The sequence below is a fragment of the Homarus americanus genome, unplaced genomic scaffold (genome assembly GCF_018991925.1).
Source record: "Homarus americanus isolate GMGI-L3 unplaced genomic scaffold, GMGI_Hamer_2.0 scaffold36188, whole genome shotgun sequence".
Classification (NCBI taxonomy): domain Eukaryota; kingdom Metazoa; phylum Arthropoda; class Malacostraca; order Decapoda; family Nephropidae; genus Homarus; species Homarus americanus.
This window is the reverse complement of record NW_024718183.1, coordinates 5273476-5298179: the sequence shown is the minus strand read 5'-3', so window position 1 is coordinate 5298179 and position 24704 is coordinate 5273476. Positions and strand designations below refer to the sequence as shown.

At 44.8% G+C, this 24704-nt stretch overlaps 1 protein-coding gene across 1 annotated transcript in view; it reads right to left on the bottom strand.

Moving 5' to 3' along the window:
- Positions 1–24704, bottom strand: part of LOC121859290 (monoglyceride lipase-like) — a 65688-nt gene that overhangs the window by 25470 nt on the left and 15514 nt on the right. Inside the window, exon 2 of the mRNA XM_042356073.1 lies at positions 4484–4590. Within this exon, the coding sequence (XP_042212007.1) occupies positions 4484–4590 (107 nt within the window). The remainder of the gene's footprint in view (positions 1–4483; positions 4591–24704) is intronic.

The window sequence follows — 24704 nt, the reverse complement described above, 5'->3', positions numbered from 1 at the left end:
CAACTGTACCAGCACCAGGCATCAGACAACAACTGTACCAGCACAGGCATCAGACAACAACTGTACCAGCACCAGGCATCAGACAACAACTGTACCAGCACCAGGCATCAGACGACGCCTGTACCAGCACCAGGCATCAGACAACAACTGTACCAGCACCAGGCATCAGACGACGCCTGTACCAGCACCAGACAACAACTGTATCAGCACCAGGCATCAGACAACACTTGTACCAGCAGCATCAGACAACAACCGTACCAGCAAGGCATCAGACGACGCCTGTACCAGCACCAGGCATCAGACAACAACTGTACCAGCACCAGGCATCAGACAACAACTGTACCAGCACCAGGCATCAGACAACAACTGTACCAGCACCAGGCATCAGACAACAACTGTACCAGCACCAGGCATCAGACAACAACTGTACCAGCACCAGGCATCAGACGACGCCTGTACCAGCACCAGACAACAACCGTATACCAGCACCAGGCATCAGACAACACCTGTACCAGCACCAGGCATCAGACAACAACTGTACCAGCACCAGGCATCAGACGACACCTGTACCAGCACCAGGCATCAGACACCTGTACCAGCACCAGGCATCAGACAACAACTGTATCAGCACCAGGCATCAGACAACGCCTGTACCAACACCAGGCATCAGACAACAACCGTACCAGCACCAGGCATCAGACGACGCCTGTACCAGCACCAGGCATCAGACGACGCCTGTACCACCAGCATCAGACAACGCCTGTACCAGCACCAGGCATCAGACAACAACCGTACCAGCACCAGGCATCAGACGACGCCTGTACCAGCACCAGGCATCAGACAACGCCTGTACCAGCACCAAGCATCAGACGACACCCGTACCAGCACCGGCATCAGACAACAACCGTACCAGCACCAGGCATCAGACAACGCCTGTACCAGCACCAGGCATCAGACAACAACTGTACCAGCACCAGGCATCAGACGACGCCTGTACCAGCACCAGGCATCAGACAACAACTGTACCAGCACCAGGCATCAGACAACGCCTGTACCAGCACCAGGCAAACGAAGCACCAGGCATCAGCAACAACACCTGTACCAGCACGGCATCAGACAACACTGTACCAGCACCAGGTCAGACAACACTGTACCAGCAACATGCAACACCTGTACCAGCACCAGGCATCAGACAACACCTGTACCAGCACCAGGCATCAGACAACGCCTGTACCAGCACCAGGCATCAGACAACACCTGTACCAGCACCAGGCATCGACACCACCGTACCAGCACCAGGCATCAGACAACGCCTGTACCAGCACCAGACAACACCCACCAGCACCAGGCATCAGACAACACCTGTACCAGCACCAGCAACGACCAGCACCAGCACAACCGCCGCAGCAAGACGCCTGTACCAGCACCAGGCATCAGACAACAAACGCACCCAGCCAGCACCAGGCATCAGACAACACCTGTACCAGCACCAGGCATCAGACAACAACCTGTACCAGCACCAGGCATCAGACAACGCCTGTACCAGCACCACAGGCATCAGACAACACCTGTACCAGCACCAGGCATCAGACAACGCCTGTACCAGCACCAGCAACACACCAGCCAGCACCAGGCATCAGACGACACCTGTACCAGCACCAGGCATCAGACAGCCTGTACCAGCACCAGGCATCAGACGACGCCTGACCAGCACCGGCACAAACAGCACCAGGCATCAGACAACAACTGTACCAGCACCAGCATCAGACAACACTCACCACACAGGCATCAGACAACAATCACCAGCACCAGGCATCAGACGACGCCTGTACCAGCACCAGGCACACAGGCATCAGACAACCCAGCTAAACCGTACCAACAGCACCAGGCATCAGACAACACCTGTACCAGCACCAGGCATCGACAACGTACCAGCACCAGGCATCAGACAACAACTGACAGCACCGCACACCCACAGCACCAGGCATCAGACAACCACTGTACCAGCACCAGGCATCAGACGACGCCTGTACCAGCACCAGCAGCAGCATAAACACCTGTACCAGCACCAGGCACCAGACCCACCAGCATCAGACAACAACTGTACCAGCACCAGGCATCAGACGACCCGTACCGCACCGGCATCAGACAACAACCGTACCACACCAGACACCCCACCAGATCAGACGCCTGTACCAGCACCAGGCATCGACAACGCCTGTACCAGCACCGCGCATCAGACAACAACCGTACCAGCACCAGGCATCAGACGACGCCCCACCGCATCAACAACCCTGTACCAGCACCAGGCATCAGACAACAACCTGTACCAGCACCAGGCATCAGACGACGCCTGTACCAGCACCAGGCATCATACAACACCTGTACCAGCACCAGGCATCATACAACACCTGTACCAGCACCAGCACCCACCAGCACCAGGCATCAGACAACACCTGTACCAGCACCAGGCATCATACAACACCTGTACCAGCACCAGGCAACAGACAACACCTGTACCAGCAACAGGCATCAGACAACACCTGTACCAGCACCAGGCAACAGACAACGCCTGTACCAACACCAGGCATCAGACGACACCTGTACCAGCAACAGGCATCAGACAACACCTGTACCAGCAACAGGCATCAGACAACACCTGTACCAGCACCAGGCATCATCAGACAACACCTGTACCAGCAACAGGCATCAGACAACACCTGTACCAGCACCAGGCATCAGACGACACCTGTACCAGCAACAGGCAACACCTGTACCAGCACCAGGCATCAGACGACACCTGTACCAGCACCAGGCATCAGACAACAACTGTACCAGCAATAGGCAACACCTGTACCAGCACCAGGCATCAGACAACACCTGTACCAGCAACAGGCATCAGACAACACCTGTACCAGCACCAGGCACAGACAACGCCTGTACCAACACCAGGCATCAGACGACACCTGTACCAGCAACAGGCAACACCTGTACCAGCACCAGGCATCAGACGACACCTGTACCAGCACCAGGCATCAGACAACAACTGTACCAGCAATAGGCAACACCTGTACCAGCACCAGGGATCAGACAACACTTGTACCAGCACCAGGCATCAGACAACACCTGTACCAGCAATAGGCATCAGACAACACCTGTACCAGCAATAGGCATCAGACAACACTTGTACCAGCACCAGGCATCACCTGTACCAGCACCAGGCAACACCTGTACCAGCACCAGGGATCAGACAACACTTGTACCAGCACCAGGCATCAGACGCCACCTGTACCAGCACCAGGCATCAGACAACACCTGTACCAGCAATAGGCATCAGACAACACTTGTACCAGCACCAGGCATCACCTGTACCAGCACCAGGCAACACCTGTACCAGCACCAGGCAACACCTGTAACAGCACCAGGCAACACCTGTAACAGCACCAGTAACTAGAAGTAACTTGTAAGCAATATTGGGTGGTGAAGTGACTCCGGCAGCTTACTAGGTTCTTCAGTTGAATTATTCACTTACCGTTTGTATTTATGTTATAAAATACAATTTGTTTCCCATCATACACACATTATGAATTCAAATTTGTAATGTTTCAATTAGCGGATGAATAATAAACTGACGTCAGGTGTGTTTCAACAGATGTCAGTAGAGCTCCAATGACAGTGTGGAGATACAAATAAAAAGGAAATAAAGTTTAAGAAACACAAGTTGGAGAAGTTATGAACGAATTAAAAATTATAAGGAATGTGGGAACCTTGTATAGTACACTGGTGATCGTCTCAAGTGTTTAAAAAAAATAATTGTATAACTGCCTAAAATTTTGGTGCATTTGGGAAGTAATATTAGTTGTGGTAGTGGATATAAGAACTCAACTAAAAGAAGAATAGGACAAGGAAAAAGAGCATTTAATAATCATAGGAACTTATTAAAAAAGGAAGATTAGTTTTAGCTTGAAATAAGGCGACGGACTGTTGTCGTAAGAGTCAGTAGCGAGAACACTTTCAGCAGACACCAGAAAGAGTTGATAGGTCGTCAGAGGCGAATGGTAACGATAAATTATAATAGAAAAACATATGAGAAAATACCAATAGTGTGGGTACTAAGTGACATTAGTGTTTCATCACTGTATAAAATCATGAAAGTTGGCGCGGTGTTAGGCTGGGTACAACTCATCAAAAAGCAAATGAGACGCCCCATCCGGATCTCAACTAGTTAGCATATTTATTAAGGGACAAAAGGTCAAATTTATACTATGTAAAATATTTCTTTAAATACTGAAGATAGGTGGCACTACAGAGGTCACAATTTCCTGTGGATATCGTCAACTGAATACAAGGAGGCAACGTGGACGACACTACTCGATCACCTTCACTTGGGGTATCCTGGTCGTGAACTAAGTACCTATAACAGAGCATTCGAGCGCTGCAGCCACACGGCCGCCGCACCCATGCAAAGTAATAATGAACTCACCATGGTCGTGGCCGAAGGCAAGGAGCCCGGTGGCTGTGAGGCGGAGCGCCAGGTCCTCGTACCACTGAAGATGTTCCCCAAACCCATGGCATATAAACACCAGGCCTCTGTAACGTGAACACCAATGTTTAGTTGGGACAAGTCTAGTACAACTGACTATTGGTCGACATTATACTTTATTCATTTATTAATTTTCCTTAAATCGAAGACATTGTGGAGGCACTGAATTAATAATAATGATAATAGCCTACAAACAACACTAATAATCTGGAAAAATCACCCCATCTACCAAATACATGAACAGATAAAGTGATACAAATTTAAGACAACATACTAATAGTTATTGAAACGTTTGTGTAGTGGTAATAGAGATGTAGGTGTCAGTTGATTGAAAATGTCCAAAGGAGGGCCAACAGACTGGTGCCGGCACTTCGGCACCTCAGCTACCCTGAGAGATTAGAGCGCCTAAAATTGCCTAGCTTATACTACAGACGGGCGACTAATTGAGGTGTATAAGCATCTCAAAGGGCACTACTTAGGCGAGTGCCTTTACCTGGAACTGGCGGACGCCTGCCCCACAAGGGGGGTCACAGCTCAAGATTGAAGAAGCCACATGTGCAGAAAACTGTGAGGGCAAACTTTTTCGGAGTAAGAATTGTAAACTCTTGGAACAACTTGGCAGAGAGTGTTGTGACGGCACCGAGTGTGAGCTCTTTCAAGACCAGACTTGACCAGCACTGGAGCAGGTTCAGATACATTCAGGGGCCAACAGTGAGTAACAGAGACGTGACCGATCACCCAAGCGGCTAACGAGCCGATCAGTGGCGAGGAGGATAAAAGGAAAAGGTGTTGCTCCTGCTGGTGTCAACATTACTCGTGAGGAAGCTGCGAGGTGGTGTGTCATCCTTTCTCAACTTGGGGAGGGAAATGTATAGTACAGAGCCTGCCTGAGTCACAACCATCTTCACCCCAGCCTTCATATCCGCCTTGTGTTATTATTGTTATTATTATTATTATTATTATTATTATTATTAATTATCTTGCATCAACCGTGATAACATGAGACAGATAGACAGACAGGCATAAGTTTCGACAGAGACGATAAAATGTTCTTGTAATTAAAGTTGTTGGTGTGAAAATAGTGCTGTATTCAAGACCACAAGTACAAGACCAAGACCCTTTGAAGTCAAGACCGAGACCTATCTTTTTAGGGGGGGGGGGATTCATTTCATATACGAATAATATTTTGAGGGATTGAAATCTTAAAAACCTAAAAAAATATTTCTCAACTAGTCTGAGCGTGGGCAGTTTTCAGCAGACACCAGACACGATGTATTGATAGAGAAATAAATGAAGTACGAAGAGAGGCAAGGCGAACAAAAGAAAGAAATGTATTAGATTATGTATGGGTTAGTAATAAAATGTACCACGTAGTGTTAAAGTGAGTATTGTGTAAGAAACAGCATTAGTGTCTTGTAGAATTAGGATATATATCATATATAGAGTTGCCAGCCAAGGACAGTGCTACTATCATGACTCAAAGAGGACCCAATCCCTCCTTTCACCTCCAGGTCACGACTGTTGGCATTTATTTTCTCAGTTGCACCAAGTCACCTAGCTAGCCAGCCTGCCTTCCTTCCCTCTTCTGATCATTCACACATTCCAGCAGTTACCTCCAGCAGTCCTCTACATGATGTCATATACACCATTATAACCTGGGGAGCCTCAGGCCATCACCACTGGTCGGGGCTTTCCACGCGGGTCTACCCTGATCGGCAACACGCGACCATGACACTTTATAATAATAATAATAATAATAATAATAATAATAATAATAATAATAATAATAATAATAATAATAATTAACGGTTTATTGGAAGAGCTTACAGCCAGAAGGCTGAAAATATACAGTTACATATTTGGGGAATGGGTTATGAATTACAAATAATATACAAGTAACATAAGTGATACAAATAAGATATATAATAACTAGATGGGGAAAAGCTCAAACTACAGTGCATTTCAAATAAGTGACAGTGCAAGAAGTATTATTTACTGGGAGTGAATACACTGTTTATTACAAGTTATTGATAATTTTACAATGGTTGGGACTGGGCTGTTCTTATAGCGATCAGTTCGTGCACGTATGGGCTGGATGCGGTGTGGTGTCGAACAGCACTCGGGCTAGGGATCTCAGGTGGTAATAGGAGCCGGTGTCGAGGATGGTGTAGCTTCTTACCAAATTTGCAGATGAGGTCGTGGTGATGGTCAGTGAGAGTCGAAAGGGTCAGTGTGTTGAGCGCTTCTGATATGTGGAGAGGAAGGAGAGAATAATCTTGCATGCCTTCTTTTGCACTTTTTCTCGGTGTTTAGGTTGTGTGGCATTTAGGGAGGAAGACCAGGTAGGGAGGCATAGGTGAGCTTGGGAAGTATGAATGTTGTAAACACTGAGGAGCTCGGGTGCAGGAACCCGAGGACTTGAGTCGGCGGAGGTGGGACGGAAACTGGAATTTGACTTCACGACGTGTGGTTTCCAATTTAGTTTGTTGTCTATGGTGACGCCGAGGAGCTTCGTGGAATCAGCACGTGTGTTCGGACCTAAAGTAATGGAAGGAGGTGGGACAATGTCGGAGGAGAGGTTGATGTGCATAACCATGGTCTTGGTATGGTTGATGGTGACATGGTTGTTGGTGGCCCAGTTTTGGAGGCTGTTCAATAAATCCTGAGGCGGTATAGTCGGGAGCAGAATTGTTGACGCTGACCCCAATGGTGGAGTCGTCGACAAATTTCAAGCAGGGGTTTCTCTTAGGGCATCATTGATGAGCATAAGGAAGCAGAGTGGTCCCATCTTGGTGCCTTGGGGACGCCCAGGTGAGTGACTGAAAAGTGGAGACAGCCCCTCGGAAGCGTACAGCTTGGCGTCGGTCACTGAGGAAGTCTGTAAGCCATGGTATAAGACTTCTCCGAAGCCCGAGGTCAATAGCTTTGTTGATGATTATATTGTGGTCGACTAGGTCGAATGCTTTGGTGAAATCAATGAAGGCGACAGCTACAGACGTGCCAGACATCTCCCTACCAACTGGACTGACAGACCTTCGCATAATTGCCCTAAAAATCAAAATCAATCCATATTCTCGGTCGAGTCGCTCATCTTGACCCTGACCATTTCCCTTTATAGTTAGATAACCCGATTTATTGTTCTCCATAAACCCTCAAATTTCTCCGTCTTCCCGATCATCTCTCCAACTTTCCTGGTTACAATCTGTTGCTATAAAACATAGATTGGTTTTATCATATTCGTCAACTCTCTTCTATAAATACGATTAAGAACTTCTGCTGTGTCTGTTGTTCGCAAATGCTCCTTTGGTATCTGTCATATTTAACACTTACTGATAGAACATTCGGCCAGACCCCATAGCGGAAATCATAATTATCAACACGAATATTCACAGGGATGTCTTATCGCTTTTCCTAAATAATTATAAAAAGCTTCCAGCCAGTGTCTTGACGAGCTGCAGCACACTCCTTCAATAGCACCACCATCACGCACCTTCCATCGACCTATTCATCATACATTCTGCAGAACCTCTACTGAGCAAAACGCATTTTATTATACCACGGACCAGCACTGTATGGTAATCTCTTCCTGTTATATAACCTTCATCAGTCTCTGAGGCGCCTTGGGTGATTCAGATTTGAGCGACCAATTTGATGACACAAGTTTTAAGCAGCACACATGCCTTCGGCGCACGGAGAGACAGAGGAGGAAGAGGGGAACGTAGTGACAGTGCCGGATTGAACCTGTGGAGGTCCATGGGCAGCCTCTTTGTGGAGGCTCCTCTCTTATAACTTCCCAAGAGGGCAGGGGTGGTGAGTGAAGCGAGCCTAAACATCTTGGGAGTTCAGGAGGGCGCCGTAGGCCCCCTGGGAAAATTTTGAAATTTGAATACTTCTTTGGAGAATTTTGAAGCCATATGCAGTTATATTGAGGAAATTAGAACATATTGTAATATGTGGAGGCCCCCAGGTTGTGGAGGCCCCTGGCAGCTGCCCACTTTGCCCACTCCTGAATCCGGCCCTGCGTATTGACAGAGGAAGGGTTTAGTTAGTAGCCTGCTAAATTATTAGTATGATTTGTAGAGTATCACATCCAGATATAAACTATCAATAATCGTACAGCACTTCTCTAACCTTAACACCTGTGGTATTAATGGTACGGCTACTAGTAATCAGTATACTATTAACTATACTGCGGTTGCTGTTGTAGCCTCCTAGTAAATTTTCTTAAACACAATATAACCTTTTTGTTCTCTATTTTTAATTTCTTTCTGTTCTTTCCCCAGGCCCCGTTGTGGGTCGTTTGACCTGTGCCCGGGTGGGTTAATTCCCCGTAAAAAAAATTGCTATTATCGTTATAGAACTCTCAAGTGTCCTTAATATTGTGAACCATCGGCATCAAATAGCTAACGTTACCAGTATATGGGGATTTCATGACGCCATCTATCACCCTCACACAATCTTTCTCTGCTACCACCCCTTCCCCCCTCTCCTACACCCTACAGTGCGACATCTGTTGGGTCAAAAAGGCACTTATTTCTTCTGCTTCGTTGTTCTTCTAGATGTCTCGGGGTCATGGTGAGCGACTGTACTTTCCATGAACATAATTGAAGGTCGTGGCCAGTGAGATGACAGCAAGGGAATGGTAAGTACATCCCCACTCACCGCACTCCACCCCGTCACACCCTCACCCGCCACACCGTCACGCTGGTAAGCAGCTCGAAACAACAGTGTTTTGCTGCTGAAAAAACTCCTATACACCGTCCATACCTTCAACAGGCTGCCACAACCAATATTTTTAAACACGTCCACAAACTCTAAACTGAACACATCAATACTGACATCTCTCAACTGTTTATTGTCACTCTACATGCAATAGAACACTGCGTCAGGATAAAAAAAAATCCATTTGCTTCACATGTGGGAATCTCCCTCATTAGTGGAATCTCCACCTGTACCTGTGGAGTTTCCTCAATAAAACTTGACTCCTGTAGTCACGTGTCAATCACATGTAAGGGTTGGAGGAGACTGAGCACGGTTGGCCCAGCCTGGACCACATGACTAAGCCTCTGTGTAAGGATATAATCCTGCACAAACACTGACAGTGTCAAAAGTCTCCCTGTGTCAGGTTAACGTAGGGCCCAACATGATGTTAGGTCAAGCCCAGCAGTCTGATGATGTTCCTGTGATCCGTCAACCACATGAAATTATTGTATATTTTCATAATACTTGTAAAATGAAACTCAGAATTTGACGTAAACCTACCACACATATGAAATATTTGAAATATGGTAATATATATATATATATATATATATATATATATATATATATATATATATATATATATATATATATATATATATATATATATATATATATATATATATATATATATATATATATATATATATATATATATATATATATATATATATATATACACATATAAAATGGGTTTAGCTGGTGCGTAGTTCTCACGATGGTCACCAAGAACGAGACAGGGGATTACTTAACTAAACTTGAATTTTATAAGAGGCCTATTAAGATCTTCCGCTCTCTAACACAACGTTGGAAACTATAATAAAGATCAACGTAGCAGAAGGTTGAGGACACACAGGTGGCTAGCCATCACAATGGTCTGGATGAAACAACAAGTGTCAGCAACAGTACCAGTGGTGGGCGACAACAAGTGTCAGCAACAACACCAGTGGTGGGCGACAAGTGTCAGCAACAGTACCAGTGGTGGGCGACAACAAGTGTCAGCAACAACATCAGTGGCTACAACTCATGAACACTCTTTGATTATGGTTAGCCTACAAGTTTCTCTGACAATTTACTGAAATTTTAATTAAATGTGACTGAGATGAAATATATAGTGTGAGGACAAAGGTGTAGACATACTAGACCTTACATTGTGAGGACGTTCAACTTTTAGGAGATAAGAGAGGCGAGACCTGTGAGAAGTGGAACAATACTTTATTACTACTGATAACACTCTTCACCTCCTGTGTCTATCTCTTGTACCTTACTATATTATCTACTTTATGATCGTCGTCAGGTGTAAAGATTCAACTGTGTAAAGCCTCGTGATATAATCTGAAGTTCATTTATACTTAAACCATTACTGTAACTTGTAATGCATTGGCGACGCTTTTGGTAGGTTAATCTGATGTTACACAGGAGCAGGTTTTTCTTACTTTATTATTTGACCGAACCAACCCCTTGATCCTGCCCTGCCCGGTCCACCACCCCTCACCTCCTCACCATAAGAGTTTTTGTTTGTTTACGATGGAGTGAAGTGTTTAGCTTATGAATGTGTAATGTTTGCCTCGTGTTTGGTTTCTTGGTGGAGAGTAGAGTGGCTGGATGATGTGCCTTTAAGCAATAAAATGGTTAACTTGGGCACTACTCATGAGCAGGGTTCCTATGTAGGGATACGGGACAAAGTTCCTGGACATGGGGATCTTTGACTCAGTTCCTCCGTGTCTGCCGGCTGTGTGGTGGAGCGTCGTCAGGTACAGTTTACACCTTCTGGCTGCTTGACGTAACTTCCCTAAATGTTAGTCGAATGCACTATTAATAAGTACGGGAAGATGGCCAGCTATTGAGGCTACACTGAGGTCGTCTACCACTTAATGTAAGCCGGTGTGTGTGTGTGTGTGTGTGTTTCATATACTGTATTTCATCACAATTCGTAAAATAACTAAACGAGTAATTTGAGAGTTAACTTCCACAGTAGTTAGCTTAAGTTACATGGCAGAGAGGGATTAACATGGTGAAGCTGGGAGATTGACCCACCAGTGTGTAGGCTACAACACACACACACTACTAGTGTGTGCAGAACAATTACATAGAAAAATGTTTTATTTCAATTACGCCACATACACACCTTTGGTATGCTCTATTTAACTACAAATCATAGTTAGTGTATTATTTCTTAACTATACACCATACATAGTTACCAATATAAGAACAGTATTATTTTCCAAACCATCATACACAGCTCCCTATGTATGTTGCAGCTCAATCATATATCATGCCCAGTTACTTATATAGTACATACATTATACTTCCATTATAGTTACCTGTGAGCGCGTCAAGGTCAGTGTCTCTCACTCCGGCGTAAGTTGAATAGGGAACATGATGTGTATGTAATGTGGTGTTGGGGGCGCGCCTTGGTGTGACCAGCACGTGTATTGTAGGTATACAGGTACAGTCACCCAATAAAGTCCTGTCGCGAACCACAAACCCCGAGATTCAGACTCGTGAACCCGAAGCAGTAGACACTGATACATTATTCTGTCCATAAATGCTTCGGATTCAAGAGTCTGAATCTCGGGGTTCATGGTTCGCGACAGGACTTTCTTGGGTGACTGTACACCTGGTACACAGTTTACTTGTTTACTTAGGTGAGTTTGTGGTAGTGTTAAAGTGGTAGTAAGACAGGGACGAGGGCGCCAGGCTCCACCACCTGTAGGGTCTCAACTACAACAATGGGAGCGCAATTTTTGTTGAGAGTAACCTGCCTAAGTAGGTCACGCTCCAGCCCTCTCCCTCCTCACTCATTGTGTTTCGTAAACTTACCGTAAAATAATAATTCTTGCAAAGAGAAAATACAGGACCAAAAATAAAAACGACACAAAACAAAACAAAATAATAAAAGAAAGAGGGGGCTCGGGTCACCACCTGGTATGGTAACAGTGACGCAGATCAAGGTACAAAATGTTATCATTAACACGCGTCATTACTGTAGTCAGGTGTTTAGATAACTTTCTTATCACGATCAGTTAACGCATAAATTTTTCTGTGTTTTTATTACGTACAGCCACATTTTTTAAGGTGGAGAGCGAACATTGGCATATTTATGTAAATAACTCCGAGAATGTTCACAAACGTCTATACTGGGGTTGAGGGGGGAGGATCCCTGAGAGACCGACCCTCACCTGAATGTGCCCCCCCTCCCCCGTGCATGACAATAGTTTTATACAAAGAGAACTGAAATCTGGTATGGTTATTTTTTGCACGTGCGCTTAACTCTGGCCAAGGACAGACACAGGTTATGAGTTGCCTCTATTTTTTGGGGGTGGCGGCTGCTCTCATAGCGGTTAACTTTCCTTCATCAATAACAAACACACGGGCACGCCAGGGACACCCCCCCCCCTCACATACACACACAAACGGTAGAGAAAAAAAAAAGAAATTAAAACCGCTAAGAGGGTCTTTTATAATCAAGTGTACTACATTCACACAGATATCGCCACCCACCCCTCCACCGGTCGACAATGGCGTCTAGGACTCGTCTGTTGAAATTTCATTCTGTTGAATCTCTGTTGAAATTTATACACTGACTGACGCTTTATATGAAACGCAGCTACACTGACTCTCCCTCCTATATACCCTCTGTCAGTTCAAATCATCGTGTTGCAAATATCTTCAGGCTCTGTTGGGAGGCCTCTGAACAGTTGGTGACGTCTCTCGTAAGGTCTCCCCTGACGCTTAGGATTGGTTAAAACTATGTCCATGTCTCTAATAAATGTCCCAATCAGCCACAAGTGTATACCTGTTACAAGTGTATACCTGTCTACCACAAGTGTATACCTCTATCTACCTGAAGTGTATACCTCTATCTACTACAAGTGTATACCTCTATCTACCACAAGTGTATATCTCTATCTACCACAAGTGTATGTCTCTATCTACACAAGTGTATATCTCTATCTCTACACAAGTGTATACCTCTATCTACAAGTGTATATCTCTGTCTACCACAGAGTGTATACCTCCTATCTACAAGTGTATGTCTCTATCTACCACAAGTGCTTATACCTCTATACCCACAGTGTATGCCTCTATCTACCACAGTGTATGTCTCTATCTACCACAAGTGTATGTCTCTATACCACAGAGTGTATGCACTCTATCTGCACACAAGTGTATCTCTATCTACCACAAGTGTATATCTCTATCTACCCACAGTGTATATCTCTATCTACAAGTGTATATCTCTCTCTACAAGTGTATGCCTCTATCTCTACCACAAGTGTATATCTCTATATCTACCACAAGTGTATATCTCTATATACACACAGGTGTATGTCTCTGTCTACAAGTGTGTGCCTCTCTCTACCACAAGTGTATATCTCTATCTGCAAGTGTATGCCTCTATCTACCTGAGTGTATATCTCTATCTACCACAAGTGTATGCCTCTACTCTACTACAAGTGTATATCTCTATCTACCACAGAGTGCTGCCTCTATCTACTACGAACAGCATACTGCACTCTATCTACCACAAGTGTATATCTCTATCTACCACAAGTGTATATCTCTATCTACCACAAGTGTATGCCTCTATCTACACAAGTGTATACCTCTACCACAGAGTGTATATCTCCTCTACCCACAGTGTATGCCTCTGTACCACAAAGTGTATGCCTCTACTCTACCACAAGTGTATGCCTCTATCTTACCACAAGTGTATACCTCTATCTACCACAAGTGTATATCTCTATCTACCACAGAGTGTATGCACTCTATCTACACCACAAGTGTACTTCTCTATCTACACAAGTGTATGCCTCTGCTCTACCTGGTGCCATGTCTCTGTCTACCTGGTGGCCTTATCCTCTATCTGCAAGTGTGCACTCTGTCTGCCACAGAGTCAGCATAAACTCTATCTGCCACAGAGTGTGTACCTCTATCTACCACAAGTGTATGCCTCTATCTACCACAAGTGTATACACTCTATCTTACCCACAGGTGTCTCTATCTACACAGAGTGTATGTCTCTATCTACCACAAGTGTATAACTCTATCTGCAAGTGTATAACTCTATCTACCACAAGTGCCCATACCTCTATCTACCACAAGTATATCTCTATCTACCACAAGTGTATACCTCTATCTACCACAAGTGTATGCCTCTATCTACAAGTGTATGTCTCTATCTGCAAGTGCATACCTCTATCTACCACAAGTGTATAACTCTATCTACCACAAGTGTATATCTCTATCTACCTGGTGTATGCCTCTATCTACCTGAAGTGTATATCTCTATCTACAGGTGTGTATCTCTATCTACCCACAAGTGTATACCTCTATCTACAAGTGTATGCACCTCTATCTACTACAAGTGTATATCTCTATCTACCACAAGTGTATACCTCTATCTACAAGTGTGTATATCTACCACAAGTGTATATCTCTATCTACCACAAGTGGCATACCTCTATCTACCACAAGTGTATACTCTCCTATCTGCAAGTGTATATCTCTATCTGCCACAGAGTGTATGCCTCTATCTACCACAGGTATATATCTCTCTGTCTGCCACAAGTGTGTCTCTATCTGCCACAAGTGCATATGTCTCTGCTCTACCACAAGTGTATGTCTCTATCTACCACAAGTGTATATCTCTATCTACCACAAGTGTATATCTCTATCTACCACAAATGTATACCTCTCTATCTACCTGATGTGTATACACTCTATCTACCACAAGAGTGTATATCTCTATCTACCACAAGTGTATATCTCTATCTACCACAAGTGTATATCTCTATATCTACCACAAGTAACATACACTCTATCTACCACAGTATATATCTCTCTATCTACCACAGAAGTGTATGCTCACTCTGCAAGTGTATGCCTCTCCTACCACAAGTGTATACACTCTGTCTTACCTGGTGTATACCTCTATCTACCACAGAGTGTATACACTCTGTCTGCCACAAGTGTATATCTCTATCTACCACAAATTAACCATGTCTCTATCTGCCACAAGTGGCCTTGTCTCTATCTGCAAGTGTATGCATATCTGCCACAAGAGTATGCCTCCTACAAGTGTATGCCTCTATCTACACAAGTGCTGTGCACTCTATCTACAAGTGTATGTCTCTATATCCCTGGGTGTATGTCTTCTGCTCTGCCACACAAGTGTATATCTCTGTCTACCACAGGTGTATGTCTCTACTCACACAGTGGCCATGTCTCTATCTACCACAAGTGTATGCACTCTATCTACAAGTGTATGTACTCTATCTACTGCAAGTGTATGTCTCTGTCTGCCACAAGTGTATATCTCTATACCACAGGTGTATATCTCCTATCTACCACAGAGGTATATCTCTGTCTGCTTGTGTCTCTCCATCTCTACCCACCATTGTATGTCTCCTGCCTCTTACCTGAGGTGTGTGCCTCTATCTACTACAAAGTGTACATATCTCTATCTACCTGGGGTGTGTATCTCTATCTACCACAGAGTATACCTCTATCTACAAGTGTATGCACTCCTGTCTGCCACAGTGTATGCCTCTGTCTGCCACACAAGTGTATACCTCTATCTACACAAGTGTGTACACTCTCTACACAGAGTGTACACTCTATCTACAAGTGTATGCCTCTGTCTGCCACAGAGTGTATGCCTCTATACACAAGTGTATATCTCTATCTACCACAGAGTGTATACACTCTATCTACAAGTGTATATCTCTATCCTACACAAGTGTATATCTCTACTCTGCCACAAGTGTATATACTCTATCTACCACAAGTGTGTCTATCTACCACAAGTGTATATCTCTATCTGCCACAAGTGTATACCTCTATCTCTACCACAAGTGTATACCTCTATCTACACAAGTGTATACCTCTATCTGCCACAAGTGTATACACTCTATCTACCACAAAGTGTATACCTCCTGTCTGCAAGTGTGTGCCTCTGTCTGCCACAGTGTATGCACTCTATCTGCACAGAGTGTATATCTCTATCTACCACAGAGTGTATACCTCTATCTACCACAAGTGTATGCCTCTATCTACCACAAGTGTATATCTCTATCTACCACAAAGTGTATACACTCTGTCTACCACAAGTGTGTCTCCTATCTACCACAAGTGCATATATCTCTATCTACACACAAGTGTATACCTCTATCTCTACCACAAGTGTGCCTCTATCTACCACAAGTGTATATCTCTGTCTACCACCAGTGTATGCCTCCTATCTACCACAGAGTGTATATCTCTATCTGCACAAGTGTATATCTCTATCTACCTGATGTATATCTCTATCTACAAGTGTACTTATCTCTATCTACAAGTGGCCATGTCTCTATCTACCTGAGTGTATGCCTCTATCTACTGAAGTGTATACACTCTATCTACAAGTGTATCTCTATCTACCACAGTGTATGCACCTCTATCTGCCACAAGTGTATACTCCCCTCTTGCAGGCGTAATATCTCCCACAGAGTGCTTCTGCCTCTATCTACCACAAGTGTATACACTCTATCTACCTGAAGTGTATATCTCTATCTACCACAAGTGTATATCTCCTATCTACCTGAAGTGTATGCACTCTCTACCACAAGTGTATATCTCTATCTACCCACAAGTGTATATCTCTATCTTACCACAGGTGTATACCTCTATCTCCCACAAGTGTACATGCCTCTGTCTGCCACAGAGTGTATATCTATCTACCACCAAGTGTATATCTCTATCTACCACAAGTGTATATCTCTATCTACCACAAGTGTATGTCTCTATCTACCACAAGTGTATCTCTCTATCTACCACAGAGTGTATGTCTCTGTCTGCCACAAGTGTATATCTCTCTGCCACAAGTGTGTGTCTCTATCTGCCACAAGTGTATGCCTCTATCTGCACAAGTGTATACCTCTATCTTACCACAAGTGTATATCCTCTATCTACACAAATTGTATATGCTCCTATCTACCACAAGAGTGTATATCTCTATCTACAGAGTGTGTATCTCCTCTCTACCCACAAGTGGCCTTGTCTCTGTCTACACAGAGTGTGTATATCTCTATCTACCACAAGTGTATATCTCTATCTACCACAAGTGTATATCTCTATCTACCACAAGTGTATACCTCTATCTACCACAAGTGTATATCTCTATCTACCACAAGTGTATACCTCTATCTACCACAAGTGTATATCTCTATATACAGTGTATATCTCTCTATCTACACAAAGCAAGTGTATGTTTCTGTGTATGTCAAGGCAGTGTGGATGAATCATTGTATCACTTAAGACGTGTCATCAAGGTGAGACCATACATATCTCTCAAGAACACGATAATAAATGTTTCAAAAGCTTATCAAAAATAATATTCCTCCCCTATCTAGTTTCTGTATAATGGAAATATATATTTTTATCTTTACATAGAGTAAGAAATAATCTACCAACATAATTTATAATAAAAAAAAGGTTACAAGATTCTCTGGGTTTGTGTTGAGGATGATAGCGACAACGAGCGTAAAGTTGATACTCAGTAACTCAGTTTGTCGACAAAGTTACTTGATGATGGCAGGTAACTTTTACTGTGACTTAGTTAGGTTTCAATATTCTAGTGTGTGTGTGTGGGAGTGTGATAGTAGTGAAGCGTTTACATGTGTGAGTGTGAGAGTGAGTGTGGCAGTAGAGAGAGTTGGAAAGTCCTTAACTTCACCACTGAAACCTCCTCCTTCTCTCCCAGTGATACCCTTCCTTATATAAATAACTACGTATAACTTGCCTTTGTGTAGGGGAGTGCTGTGGGGGTGTTGTGTAGGGGCCTGTGTGGGGTGTTGTGTAGGGGGTGTTGTAGTGTGTGGGGTGTTGTGTAGGGGGCCTTGTGTGGGGGTGTTGTGTAGGGGTGTTGTGTAGGGGTGCTGTGTAGGGGGGTGTTGTGTAGGGGGTGTTGTGGGGGCCTTGGGGCCTGTAGGGGCCTTGTGTAGGGGTGTTGTGTAATGGGGTGCTGTGTGGGGGTCTTGTGTGGGGGTGTTGTGTAGGGCCCTGTGTAGGGTGTTGTGTAGGGGCAAGTGTAGGGTGTTGTAGGGGTGCTGTGTAGGGGTGTTGTGTGGGGCATGTAGGGGTGCTGTAGGGGTGTTAGGGGGTGCTGTAGGTGTTGTGTAGGTGCTGTGGGGGTGTGTAGGGGTGTTGTGTAGGGGGTGTTGTGGGGGTGTTGTGTGGGGGGCCTTGTGTGGGGGTGTTGTGTGGGGGCCTTGTGTGGGGGTGTTGTGTGGGGGGCCTTGTGTGTGGGGTGTTGTGTAGAAAGGGGCCTTGTGTGGGGGAGCGCTTGTGTGGGGGTGTTTGTGCCAGGGGGGTGTGTGTGGGGGTGTTGTGGGGGTGTTGTGTAGGGGGCCTTGTGTGGGGTGTTGTGTAGGGGGTGTTGTGTAGGGGGTGTTGTGTAGAAGGCCTTGTGTGGGGTGTTGTGTAGGGGGTCTTGAACTAGCTGAACTAGACTTTAACTGACTGGCCAAACAACCCTCAGTCACGGACCAAAGCTGATACCTTCCGCAAGAAGAAAGTGACGGCACAGCATGAACTTCGCAAGCTAAAGAACGACAGGTTTAAAAATAAAGCATGAGCGAATTTTTCAATTCCACTAAAATACTTTATGGACAAATTACTCATTGTGCAGCCCCCTCCACTCATCTGATGGTAACTCTCTAATTAAAGATGAAGATGGCACCCTTCAGCGTTGGAAAGAGCGCTACCATTCAATGCTCAACCGAAACACAGATGTGGATGTCCTGACTTCCCAGCAGGTCCCTCAGCATCTACAGCTGACCCACCTCCACTATCCTCCATCCCTGGACGAGGTACTAGCTACTGCCATCAAACAGATGAAAAATAACAAAGTCTCGGGGCCTGGTGGAATCCCAGCCGAGGTGTATAAAGCAGGAGGGCCTCAATTTACTAGCCGTCTCCAATCTCTCCTGGAGAATATATGGGAAAAGGAAGAAATCCCCCAAGGTCTTAAAGACGCTTCCATCGTCAATATTTATAAGAACAAGGGAGACCAGACAGACTGTGGCAACTACGTGTGAGCTCGCTGCTGTCCCAGAATCTCAATATGGCTTTAGACCATCATGTGGCACCACTGACATGATCTTTGCTACCCGCCAGGTACAGGAAAAGTGCAAAGAACAGCGTTGTGGCCCGCACATGACCTTCATCGACCTAACCAAGGCCTTCGACTCATTCAACAGGGAAGCCCTCTGGTGCACCCTCAGCCGTTTTGGCTGCCCACCAAAATTCATCGCCATTGTGAGGCACCCAGTCTGAGTTCTACCCCTTTCAAACTCGTGCCAGTGCCAATCTAGCCGGCGGGGTGGACATCGAGTACCGGGTGAAGGGAGGTATTTTCACTGTAAGACGACTCTAGGCAGGAACAAAGGTGTCGGCACCTTCCATTACTGAACTTCAGTATGCAGACGACCTCACCCTTGTTGCTCACACTGAACTCAACCTACAGGAAATCCTGAACACCTACGCACACTTTGGTCTTGAAGTGAATGTACGGAAGATTTAGATTCTCTTTCAACCTGCCCCTGGTTCAGCCACACTTCCACCATCCATCCAGCTTAACGGTACTACCCTCTCTAATGTTACCCACTTTCGGTGAGAACCTGTCCACCACTGCGGACAACGATGAAGAGATTCAACATCGGGTCAGATGTGCATCTCAAGCCTTTGGCAGAATCCTTACCCGTGTCTTCAGCTGCAAGCAGCTGAAATTATCTACAAAGTTACACGTATATCGAGCAGTGGACCTCCCCACCCTGCTATATGGCCATGTTACCCGCATGGACGACAGTAGACTGCCAAAACAGCTACTTCACAGTCACCTAACGAATAGTAAATGTAACGCTGGCGGGTAACTGAAAAGGTATAAGGATAGTCTTAAGAAAAACCTGAAAAAGTGCCAAATCGACCCCTTCTGCTGGGAGACGATTACTCTGCACCGTAACGCTTGGAGGAGCACCACACGAGAAGATGTCAATACTTTCGAGGTAGCCCGACTGCATACCGAGGCAGACGAGCGCTAACGCCGGAAAGACGCTGCCGCCGCCCCTCCTACCACTAGATGTAACCCTCCACATCTGTGGACGACTCTGTCGGTCCCGTATCGGCCTCTTTTGTTACCTTAAGACTCACCAACGAAGGTGGCATCCTTAATAACTCATCATTGTATCTTAACTGGATGATCGTCTATTCGATTCCGAGTGAAAACAAAGTAGTATATATGGTGTATATGACATCATGTAGAGGACTGCTGAAGGAGGTAGCTGCTGGAGACATATGAATGATCAGAAGAGGGAAGGAAGGCAGGCTAGCTAGGTGACTTAGTGTAACTGAGAAAGTAAATGCCAACAGTCGTGACCTGGAGGTGAAAGGAGGGATCGGGTCCTCTTGAGTCGCGATAGTAGCACAGCGCACGCCACGTACGATAAATACTAAGAAATAATCATAAAAAAAATCCAAAGCTGTTATGTAAAATCGTGGTGTGAGGGGGCGGTACACAAGTAACAGACCATGTGTCCAGAGCGCTCACTAAAATCGTAGAAATGGATGAAACAGGTGAGACAATTAGTAAAATAGAGGATCATGAAGGTAAGATGGAGAAATTAGGAAAATGAATAAAACAAAGCGGTGAGTGTAGGATGAAGGTTCAAGACCACTGTGGCCAAACTGAAACTATCAACTGTTTACGTCGTCAACAGTGATAATTAAAATAAAAATGTTCAGAAAAAGATCCCTGAATAACTGGAAATTATCAAATACAAAGAAAAGCTTATCATAAACAATTAGGAAAGGGTGAATGAACAAAGATAAACTGATAAAAAGTTACCTTTGTAGTTTGGTGAGACATTACAAGTACCGACAGATATGATAATTGAGAAGTACAACCCCAAGTCGACAGTAAAATAAAACAGTGTCTTCATCTCCCCTCGACCTGACATGTTGAGACAAATTGAGAGTGACGCAATATGAGAACAAGATCAAGAGAAGGAGAAATGGTCAAGGGTAAGGGAGGAAGTTCTTTACCCACCATCCGAGCAGTGAGGACAAGAGTTAACTGTACAATGACCCACATGACTACACGGAAATGTATACCAGCTGCAACACATGTCATAGGTGCTGGCTGCTGTCATATCGTCACCCCTTTCATCCTGGGACAGCCACACCTCAATGATTACTCAGCACAACACTGTACCAAGATTCACTCTACAGGAATCTCAAATCTAAGCAATTTGGTTGAGGTTAAATTTACAAAAATGTTGAGTTTTGTATACGGTGACCAGGGATGACGTCATTTAAGAACAAAACACAATTCTCAATGACAACGAAGTTACACATAAGTTTGACTGTAAGACAAAGTAGTGTTAATATTGTCAAGGTAAACACCGGTAGCCATGAAGAAGACAACATAATGATGCTCCGGTATGTACTGTAAACAGCTTTTATAACAAATCAGTCATAAGTTTGAAAGCGCTGAAAAATAATTCTTAAAACAGGTGGCCCGGAAATGCGTTTCCCGGATATAATACAACGCATCATATGATGCCAACTTGTACCTTCTGACTATGAAGTAAGAGAAAGGTTATCGTAGAAAAACAAAATTATCACCTTTTAAATTAATGAAGAAGACAAAGGCATGCTGAGAAGAGAAGCAACACTTGTTTTGTTTGGGCGGAGACACTAACCTTCACTGAATACCAAGCAGTGGGCGTCTACTCCATGGCCTACCCATGGACTGCTAGTGTACTTGTAGCATAAATTATTTTGCGGCAGCCGAACACAAGTTAGTTTATTACGTGGCACTTCCCGCGCGCATGTGTAATAATAATAATGATGATAATAATAATAATAATAATAATAATAATAATAATAATAATAATAATAATTAACGGTCAATTGGGATAATATAGCAGCCAACATAACATACATCGTGTATCTTAACCGAACATACACCAATTTCAGGCATCATAACGAAACGCAGCATATATTATCATGTTATAAATAACCTTAATATAACAAACAGACAATAATAAGTAACTGATTATAACATAACAGCATACTAAGCCTACATCTGACATAACCTAATCCTACTTAACACACTTAAATCACCCTTTGATGAGAGAAAGTGAGACCCCTCGTTTGGGCGCCACACAATAGCAGTGGGTCATCTATTCTCCTACCCTTAAAAGAGCATCCACGTCAAACAGGTGCGCAGGATGTACCATGTAGTAAACAATATGTGAGTTAGATTATTATAAACAGCGTCCATGTTCACTACTGTGTTGACTGAAGCGCTGTACTGTAGATGACCCTGAACTAGTTATAAAGGTACTGTAGTTATAGCCGGAATCCATATTTGTACTTCATAGGTCATGAGGTAGGTTGATGGGCAACTATGGGGTGGGGTGGTGGGCAACTATGGGGGTGGGCTGGCGGGCAACTATGGGGGTGGGCTGGTGGGCAACTATGGAGTTGGATTTGCCATCCGCCAATGCATCCTACACAGGTTAACTGAAACACCTATTGGGATCAACGAGCCCTTCATGATACTCAAGAGTCCCACTGAATCACTCACGTCATGCCTTTTTCATCAGTGCATACGCCCCAGCACTAGATGCATAGGATGATATCAAGGAGGCCTTTTACGCTGACCTCAACAGAGTGCTAACCTCTATCCCCAGAGAAGATAAGGTTGTGCTCCTTGGTGACTCCAATGCCAGAGTTGGCAGACATGCTAACATTTGGCAGGGAACCATAGGGGGAAATGGACTCAGCAAGTGTAATTCCAGTAAGTGTGCTGCACGCAACCTCACTATCGCCAATACCTTGTTTAGGCAGGCCGACAAATTCAAGGGTTCGTGGCAACACTCATGATCCAAACACTTGCATCTCATTGACTATATCATTGTCAGAGAAAGAGATCGCCAAGATGTCCTTATCATTCGAGACAAGCGTGGCTCAGACTCCTGCGACACTGATCATCGGCTCGTCAGAGCCAAGCAATCACTTCACGTCGCCGCAAAATGGCGAAAGCAGCAAGCCTCCAGAAGAGGTTTTAACATTAACACTAAGCGTCTGGAGGATCCAGCAGTAGCACATGCTTTCAGAGAGTAGCTTGAACATGGGCTGATAGACAACCCGACGACAAACAACCCAAATCCCAGTGCTGAATGGGATATTTTCAACACGGTCATGACAAAACCTGCAGAGACCCTAGGCTAGATCTAAGGAATACACCAGGACTGGTTTGATGAAAATGACCCTGCAATCAATGTACTCATCAATATTAACCCCCAGTCTCAGACCAAAGCTGATACCTTCCGCAAGAAGAAAGCGGTGGCCCAGCGCAAACTTCACAATCAGCAAAAGATGTGCGATATTTCTAATTCCACTGAAACATTTTATGGGCCAATCACTCGTGCCTCAGCCCCCTCCCCCCCCTCCCCCTGCTCATCCGACAGTAACTCCCAGATTAAAGACTATGAAAGTATCCTTCATGCTGGAAAGAGCACTACCATTCACTGCTCAATCAAAACACTGATGTGGCTGTTCCTGACAACCCAGCAGGTCCCTCAGCATCCAGTGCTGACCCACCTCAGCTATCCTCCATCCCTGGATGAGGTAACTACTGCCAACAAACAGATGGAAAATAACAAGGCCTCAGGGCCTGACGGAATCCCAGCCGAGGTGTATATAGCAGGAGGACCTCTGCTTACTAGCCGTCTCCACTCTCTCCTGGAGAATATATGGGAAAATGAGGAAATCCCCCAAGGTCTTAAAGATGCTTCCATCGCCAATATTTATAAGAACAAGGGAGACCAGACAGACTGTGGCAATTATGGGATCTCGCTGCTGTCCGTAGCTGGTAAGATTATCACCCGAGTCCTCCTAAACAGAATTCTTCCTGAGGCAGAAAACTTCCTTCCACATTCTCAGTGTGGCACCACTGACATGATCTTTGCTGCCCGCCAGATACAGGAAAAATGCAGAGAACAAATTCGTGACCAGTACATGGCTTTCATCGACCTAACAAAAGCCTTCGACTCAGTCAACAGGGAAGCCCTCTGGTGGACCCTCAGCCATTCTGGCTGCCCACCAAAATTCATTACCATTGTGAGGCAACTCTACGATGGTATTAAATGGCAGTGTCTTACACAATGGCACCCAGTCTGAGTTATCCCCCATCGAAACGGGGGTAAAACAAGAATGTGTACTGGCGCCAACTCTCTTTTTCATTTTCTTGGCTGCCTTCCTTACTCGTGTCGTCTACGTTCCATCCTCTGAGTTAGCTGGGAAGACAAGAGAACAAATGCCAGTATTCTCGCTGATACCAACTGTAGGA